At 40.9% G+C, this 9,412-nt stretch overlaps 1 protein-coding gene across 1 annotated transcript in view; it reads left to right on the top strand.

Annotated features, from left to right (window-relative positions):
• LOC111244517 (protein kinase C-binding protein NELL1-like) overlaps positions 1-6,766 on the top strand; it is a 13,178-nt gene extending 6,412 nt beyond the window's left edge. The window contains exon 3 of the mRNA XM_022791738.2: positions 2,385-6,766. Coding sequence (XP_022647473.1) covers positions 2,385-2,428 — 44 coding nt within the window. The 3' untranslated portion in view covers positions 2,429-6,766. The remainder of the gene's footprint in view (positions 1-2,384) is intronic.
• Positions 6,767-9,412: the final 2,646 nt, after the last annotated feature.

Raw genomic sequence — 9,412 nt, 5'->3', positions numbered from 1 at the left:
ATATATATATCTTTCGTTGTTCACAGCATCGCAAATCTTGTATAAATGGCATTACATATAAAGGTGAACGGAGTAATTTCGAAAAACCAAAACAATAGCACGTGTAGTCGCCACGGTTATTCGGAGATATCACTTGACAGTAAATGCATGGAAGGCTGTTTTAATCCGAAAAGTAGTAACGTCAGCGATCTCTGATGTTGACAATCATCTCTGAAATTCGAAGAAGTGCCGGTGCAGGCCTGAATAGCCTAACGTAGCAGTGAAACAGACAGACTCTGCAGAACGAACCTATCTGACATTTCATCTTATACGGCTCTCCGTGGGACATTTATTGAACATACTCAGGTGATGTGCCGAACGTAACGCCTACAGTTGACTCTCTGCACACTCGGAGTCGGGGTTACTCAAGTAAACTGTACACGATTGAATGAACCATATATTATTTTTTTAGAGCCATAGTATTATTATTACTTTTCTTTATTCAATTTTATAGGACATTTTGGGAAGCAAGGAGGGGTCGAATTCATTCAATTAAAATGGAAATTAAAACAGAAAATTCTTATGCTTAAACTGCTTTATTAACTTAACATTAGCAGCTCAAAATATTATAGGATTCTTATCTTCGTTTGTTTATAACGGAGGTCTTCAGAGATAAAAAAAAAACCCGATCGTACCGAACAAAACATGAAATAATGAAAAGGCAGCTGCAAATATCTCCCGCGACCACGACCCATCCGCTTGACAAGATAAAGGCAATGGCAAATCGTGGAAAAATGCGACTACTTTCTCGTCAACTATTGGATGTTCTGGCAAATACTAAATTGAATACCGCCTTCATTTGTGCAAAGAGGATAGAAAGGCTACGAATATTGGTAGGCAAACGCCTCATTTATATGTAAAACTGCAAATGCAGTCTCCGTAACAATTACATCGAATATACCTAATAAATTTTCAACACATCTGACAGTGACGCTCACCACTTCAACAGCCGGCTTTCTACAACTTGATTTTGGCGTTTCGGGAATTCCTTTGAACGAATTTATTGGGTGCCATACATCGTTGTACAGTGCGTACGAAAATTGCAAATTTTTTTTTCAAAAATGTGGCAGCAGCTCTGAAACTTGTGTTTTCTTTACAAAACGATATTGATACGACCTATAATAGGAAACTCCATGCAATAGGTTAGTACAACAGGACACATGTTACCCCTATACATGTTATAATACTGTTGGCAGGATATATGCTAGCTGACATTTTACAGGCAGATGTTTGTACAAATGCGCCGAATAAAGGGATTACGTGTACCGTTTTGACACTTCACTTAGCGGTTTCTGATCTCCCGCGCTTCTCAACAACCTTGTAAATATATATGGGTTTTCTTATAGGATCGCAATTCTCAAACAATTCGTATCGTAGACTAAATCCGTTTTCTTTTAACAGCTTTAACACTAACATTTTGAGGTTTTGTATTGCCAGACAGCAAAGACACCCAGCCCTCCGATCCGTCTCGATTCTGAGTAGCTTTCAGATCTGTTGTTGGACGGTCTATATTCAACGACCACGACGATCTCTTTATACAACTGCCATATAAGTGCCACGCTCAAGGACAAGCGTTCTCGTACAATTCAGTGTACAATGGCTTTCCTGCAGTCCGTGCTATCGTGCTTAAACGTAATTCACGTTCTCAGAATGTCGATAGCAAGAGAAATTAGAACGAATAATACCAACAATGTCAATAGCTGAAAGCATTTAGTGACAGCCTTCACGCTATACGTATGTATAGATGTATAGTCTGTTGTTTTTGGAACTTTCTGGCGCCGTAACGATTGCAGGGGCACTCTGTGTTACAGATGCTTTCATTAATTCACCTCTGAAACAATCCTGCCCACTTTAAAGGTGTTGTTCTGATTGACTGCCGTGTGAAAGAACCGCGCAGGCCACGAGCGAAACCGGAACTCATCTATCCAAGTCATGCTGCTTCCTGTGCGTTGCTCTTATAGGATTGTAGCTATTAACTACTACTAACGACTAGCATTGCTATTGAAGCTATCTTGATACCTCGCGCTTAGTCCAACCCGGTCTCTTGTTCCAAGCTGCCTTTCTACGGCTGTCCAACTAACATGGCGGCACCTCCGAGATCTACCGTCCGGTCTTCTTCTCGGCAAGAACAGAAGGCTTTCGTTGAGGAAGGAATATGAACAAACGTGAAAATTCGTGTTCTCTCATACTCCTTTCGACAGATGTACTCACCAAGTGTCAGACATCGGCCGATTCGTCCGTGCTTAGGCTAGCAGCCTGTGTGGCATCTAAATAGACCATCCGTCTCTCTTACCCTGGGATATGGGACAGTGACTGACAATATCTTGTCTGCTGATGTGTTACAGAAGAGGACAAGGGCGTCTGCAGATCATATGTTCGCGTGTCGTGACTCCTCTGGATAGCATCCGATGTATGGACCTGCCACGAACTCGGTGTGCGGTGCCTATAAATAGATGCACTGAACGACATCCTCAATCTCAGAGCTACCATCGGCCTCAATCAGATAGAAATACATAAGGCTCAACAAGCTGTTAGTTTTTTTATGTAAGCACGAAAAGCCGACACGAGCTTAAGAAAAGAGACGTATAATAGAAGCCAATATTGGAATCCAGTTTTTCTCTGTTCAACAAGTAAATCCGCGCCTATTATTAATGGTGTCGCGGACAACGATGTATGAACGGAACAAGTTTTAAGCTCACCGAATGTTCTAGCGATACAACTATGTGAGCTCGGTGAGCAATAGTAGAAATCTGACTAAAAAACTATCCTTACTAATGACAGATGGACCTTATTCCTTGCCGGATACAGCATTCTATGTAAATAGACGAAAACTTACAATTAAAAAAAAAATTGTAAAATTACTAAATTAACAACTTCCGCGCATTTGCCTACTAAACAAATTATATTAAACAGCCATTATACTTAAAGAAGTGAGGAATCTTGTCTGTTCGCTTTAAACGTCTTCCCTTCTTTTTATCATTTCGGTTATTCTGATTCCTTTGCTCGTACGCTGACTGTGATCCGTCTAAACTTAAATGGCCAGATTCGCGTAAAACACCCATTAAGCGACGACACCTCGTTTGAAGAAGTGGGAAGGAGTGGTAATGGGGTAATTTTAATCTAAACATACTTCGAATATATGTATATATGTGTATGTATTTTAAGTTCTTTGACGGACGGTTTGCCATGGCCTGAATATCGCCAGATAGAAACACCTAAGCAACAGTACCACAGCTGTCGATCGTGTGTGGTTATTTTGAAAATTGTCAACCCCGAGCTATTAATCGGCAAAAAAAGTATATCGTTTTCATCACAAATTGAACTATTGATATCTGTCGGATTGGCACCCTAGGATACCGTATGAAATCTGTTGTTCGGCTTAACTATTTAGCGCGTCTTCCTAAACAGCGGCGTAACAGTATCGTCATGTTAAGAGCATTTGTTATTAAAATAGCACCTTGACGAGACGCTTCCAACTTCACTGTAGGGAAATGTAGAAACTCTCGCATCATCAAGGACCTGCCCGACATGAAAAAGCACTGTTCATTTAAATGACCTTAAATTAAATTATTAAAAAAAATAATTTAAACACTTATTATTCACTAGTCGTAAGGACGTAACTGTTTCAACCTATTAATAAAATTATGCCTAACTCCATTGACAGGTCGGAATCAAGGTTTACTCTTGCCGACCTTTGACCATATCAGCAACAAAAATAGTATGTGCTCTCTTTGTCTAGTCTAATCAAAAAGAGCAAACATTCAATTGCCTTCATTCAGTTTTGAAAAAAAGATTCCTATGAATCAGGCTGGCCAATGATCGGCCAAATTAAAAAAAAAAGAACAAAAAGGCACATCATTTCGAATTATTATTGGTTACAAACTAAACTATTAATTTCATACTACGCAACTGGACGAAAAATTTCCCGGACGCTTCCCTCCGATTATGTCTAGACACTAGACCGCTTGTGTTTCATGAGGGGCCAAGGAGATAGATTACTCATCATGGATGACCTCGGGGAGGATTATGAGGTGCCGTATCAAAAAAAAAAAAAAAGCGAAGAGTTGTTGCAAATCTACGAGAATAAAAAGAAATAATTTGTGATTGACCTACTATCCTAGCTATGGCCTTTCGACGTAATACATCTCTATTGCTGGATGGTTTAGATCGTGCGATCCTAAGAAGGGACACCTCATATGTAGCAAATGGCTTTTTGTTGAAGTCTTGTCTTTAATAAGGTAAAATACAATGTTACCTTACTTTCAACATGCTAAGGCGTCCTACATGTTCGTTATGGTATTAACTAGGTACAACTGTCTTCGTATTTGTTAAGTCCCACTATTGGTCCTGTGGGGGTAATGTTGTTGTGTCTATCTGAACGAGACTGAAAACCGATACAGAGTTTTGCCAACAGGCGTCCCGTCAGTGGCGCACTGAACGATAGTGAGTTCGAAAACAATATACTAACATAATAACGTCGACAACAAAGACCGGTGAAGTCATTGTGAGTACGTGCATTGCTGTTGCTTGTCTCAAACAGTGAAGTGACTCTGGTATTCAAATTGGGTCGGACTACGGATCAATTAATAGGGAATGTCCGGGCGATAAATCTGATCCATCGAAAATTTCCACATATTTCCAACAGGCCTAGACAGAAGCGTTTCGACAAACAAGCATCTGGTCCCTCGTCAGTGAAAAGTACATGTAACGTATACGGATGTTCGAAAGCCTTACAACCGAAACGATTTTTATTAATCCTGTGTTTATATGATCACTGGCCTCGTTCGGTTTAGCCCTCCTCGATGAGATTCAGTATAATAAAAATGAACTTGCCACTTTATAGTAGATCAGTTACTTGTGTAGAATAATTGTCTGTTTCCGTATGTACTCATGCTCAATTCAAATAAAGACATCACCCGTTGTTGCGACGTGAAGAAATTCGTTCGTGTATGTTAGCTATGTCGTAGTAAACAACAGTGACCAAATCTGCCACTTGACACATCTCGGTTGAACAAATGACGTTGGCTCCAACGGTGACCGTTATGGTTCCGCTCGCGTAGCTTTCTACAACGTCGTCAATAAGTAGACAGGCGATAAATGCTAGGCTCATCGACATTAGGAACCCTAACGGGTCCATATTTCCATTCTTGTACTGAATCGTGGATTTTACTAACAATCATCGTAGATGCTCACATCAGTACGTCTATAGAACTGTAAAATTAAAGCTAACGCATAGGTGCGGTGTCTGTTTAGTGGTCCAATACGGACATTATAGATTTGTGAGCCCTGCTTTGTCAATCTACAGCTGAGATGTACTGCCATATTTGGTAGAGGAACTTCGTTTTGAGCAGTCCAGATTATTGAGTCGAAGCAAAAGCTAGTTGTGAGCGTTCGACCACATCGAAAGAATCGCAGCAGAAAAAATTAACATTTTTGTTTTTGTTGTCTGAATTCAATTGGACGGGCCGTATCATCCGCTCTGCTCGCCAGACGTTGCACCCTCAGATGATCATCGTTCCGAAATTCTTTCATAGGAGAATTACTCAAACCTCAACATTATGTTGAAATCCTCTATTGGGACTTATAAGTTACGAAAAAAAAACTATGATGGATGAGGATTTCTGCTGGAAACAGGGTGCCTTTGATCGAAGTCAAAACGCTGAGGAAACAGCCCGAGCCGGTTACTCGATAAACAGCGACGACACGACCGCTAATAGGAATTCTCGAAAGAGGTTTGTCAAATTTGAAAACAATATACGGGTATCTTTTGCCTCCTCGTCTAGCCGACCGTCTGGGTTTCATAACGACCATTTAAAGACTCTTTTGAAGAAAGAAGGCCGACAAACGACTCCGCCACTAGCCGAAAATATGGGCTATAGCCACACGACTGCTGTTAAGCACTTCGACCTCCTTCGCTTTAGGTTAAGTTAAGGCATCTTGTAAACTTCCTGAGTCTAACAAGGAACCATCGCTAGCTGCTGCTCTTGAATGTATCCTGCAGTATCAAGCGTCAAGCCGTCGCAGTGACTGATTGCTACACAGAATCGTCCCCGGTGATGAGAAATGGTGTCTGTACGTCGACACAGACCAGACCTTAGAATGCGTAACCCAGTTGCATCGAATTAACTAAGCTATTCAAGAGAAAACACCGCACGAACTAGGTCAGGTCATCCTGCTGCATAACAACGTCCAGCAGCCCACACAACAAAGGACTCTCCCTTTTGAACCCTAACAATGGGACTTCGTTGTATCTTCCACATTCTTTGCGTCGACAAATTTTTACCTTTCTCGTTCACAGGGCAAGCAGTTTCGTTGCTCGTTATTTCTAACTTGTATCAAAAACTTGGTTGGAAAACTTATCTGAGACGAAACCCGCTGTCTTCTGGCGAGACGTCATATAATATTTTCTGGAGAAATAAGACAAAGCCGTGAGCAATGGCGGAACAAAAGAAATGGTGTTTGCTACCGAGCAGAAAAGCGAACGAAGCTCGTTTTGAATAAACTGTTAATATATCATTCCGTACTTGCGACATCCTTTGTTCTATGAAGTCTTCTTTCAGAGGTCAAACAATCTTCATATACCCCGCGAACCAGCTGAACCTATGCTCATTCCGTGTGGCCCCGTTTTATATATTTGTGGAGGGTGCTCCATATCATAGTGAACAGCAGAAGAGATCTATTTTCTGTAACGGTTACAACACTAAACGCTATACACATACAAACACATACGAATATGAACATGAAATAAATTACAATAAAGCTAGTAAGTTCTCTTTATTGATGAAAATGTGTGCAGATAGGGAATATTCATTTTTACTAACCTATCTAATATAGGCTAAAACCATGGTGCCAATCGTAGATTCAAATGCGTATCCAAAACGCAATTCAAAAAAATGACAACGAAAAAAATCAACTTTTGTAGATCGTGCTATATTTCATACTTTTTTTTTTTATTTATTTTTTGCTACTGCTTTTGCTATTGCCACATCTTCTAGTCACAGAAAACTAACCGTGAACACTTATCTTTATCATTGACGTTTTCTATTTATTTTTACTGAAAGAGCGGTATGTAGCCACTTGTCGTTAAGGGCCAACGAATTTTACCATCTGGTCCCCTGAGCAGCGTCTGCCACTACGTGTCTCTAAGGGGCGTAAAATCTGCCAGAATGAAAAATGCCTCTATATTATCCCCAAGGCCTTTGAGTCTAGATTTTCGACAGATGGGAACTCTGAATACTGCATCGTATCGAACGACTAGCACTCCTTAGTGCCCTTCCATCTCCACTAAAATCTTTAGCGTTCTTCTGCTCAACAGAAGACCATCTAAGGCTTGAACTCTGCTTCGTCTTGCCCTAGTCAAATTGTCTACTAAGTCTGTCCGAGTTGGCCGCCGTGTCACTGGGCTCGCGTCAACGTAGGCGCCTTCCTAGAATTTCTAAGCCGAAACAGCAGCTGAAGGAAAGAAACATGGAAGGTTAGTCGGTCCTCATTGAGGCTCCATTACTCTTGCTACTTTGACGTCGTCCATTAAAGTCGTCTTCGTTGTCTCGTTGGTTTTCCTATTTGTACGTACCCACTGCAACTCTAGCGCAATGACGGCTACTGCGATGCGCAGCAGGCCACCGCGCGCCTACTCTACCATTGCTGAGCCCTGAAGAAACGAGTAGACGATTCACAATGCCTGGTAATACTACCAGCAGCAGGACATGCGATTCTTTCGTGAAACCCAACCGCACTACAGCTGTACAGTTGCAATGTGACTGGCCGTATGAGACATATATAATCTTTCAGTCGGCAAGCGTTTGATCTCAACGCCCTACCCCTTCTTTGCTCCTCATAGTCTCTGCGTTGGGAACGCCGAGAGCTCCTCATGGCGCCGTGATGCCGTGGAGCCGTTGCCAATCGTAGTGGAGCGCCCTATTTGAAAACGGTTATAGAACAATAATAAGCGCGTGAATTAGGGGCTTATTAGAAGCGTTACGAATCTTTAAAACTGCCGCCGATCACGCTTTTTAAAATATTCTCAGGCAAAAAATTTACTTGTATGTATAGCAAATATATATTGATATCCGCCTACAGTATGTTTATCAGTCGTATTTAGGGAAGTTTACTAATGTTATATCTAACAATGTTTTCATTACATCATTTGCGATCGGTCAATTCCGGTCTGTTGTTTTTGAAAGAAAAATAGCTAATTGTACAAGTTATCTTCGTGTATTTCTGTGCCCGCCTTGCGAAATCCTATTCTGTCATTATTGAGATCAAGGAGGCCAGAGGGAGGAAAGGAGGTGATAAAGATGATATTTTATGTGCTACGACGAGCACAACGATGTAAAATAGGTGGCTTAAGAAGTCTGTCTTTAAACAGGTTGTGCGAGCGGCAACGGGCGTAGGGGTACTTCGAACCCCATCCATAGACCTGAAAATCGTTATGCAGACTATATAGAATAGTCGTGAAAAAACATTCTCTATTTGTATTACCTTGACGAATATTTATAGGTTTGGAGGTGAGCGCATTGGTCAAAATATTTTCCGTGGGCACAATGGATCATTGAGTTGACAGCTGATTCATGGCAGGGTGTTTTTAGATAGAAGTTCGAGAACGTCAATATGGTATATTTGTCATGCTAGTGTATCTTTCGTACGCATAAACCCTAGTATGCAACGTTATTATTAGAGTACCCTATTTTAAAGAGATTTATGTATTTCTAGAATATTTCAGTCATCTACAACATGGCCTTTAGGAAGCCTCAGTTATCCGGCGTAAGATGTACGAATTCCCGTAACCACAAATATGAAGACAGTTGTAAAGGAATAAAAATAGCACGATTCGCTGACAACTACAGTGGCTAGACAACACGAGTGGTTCCTTAAAGCAGGAGTCCTTAAAGCAACGAGCACAGAGAGGATCAATTACCTAAAAAATATACGATAGACCGTAAGAAGTCTATTGATTCCAATTCTGCTTACTGATAGTATACTATCAATTTCAGTGGCCATTGCGCTCAACGTCGCTAAGCTTAAATCACTACGAATCAGGTGCTAATAATTGAAAGAACAGTCGGTGTGGCGTATCATTTGGTTATTTTTTTCAACACAACATAACGTTAACTTGATTCAGTTCATAGGAGGATGTAAGTTAAGAAGCCACCCGAACTTCTTCATTGCTAGGTCGATTTAAGCGACAAAATGGTAGACGATGATTCTAGAGAGTTATCGTCTGGCTTTAAGAATTCGTTCACCGCTAGAAATTACCAAAATAGATTAACCTTAAATGAAAACAGCTATTATCAATTGATAACAGCTATCGACACTCGCAACTCCTCAGCGCAATGCTCGCCTAATAGCAGTAACATTGCCTCGGTCTTTAGGC

This window comes from Varroa destructor, unplaced genomic scaffold, assembly GCF_002443255.2.
Source record: "Varroa destructor unplaced genomic scaffold, Vdes_3.0 BEIS01000002.1, whole genome shotgun sequence".
NCBI classification, from domain to species: Eukaryota; Metazoa; Arthropoda; class Arachnida; order Mesostigmata; family Varroidae; genus Varroa; species Varroa destructor.
This window is presented reverse-complemented; position numbering and strand designations above follow the sequence as displayed.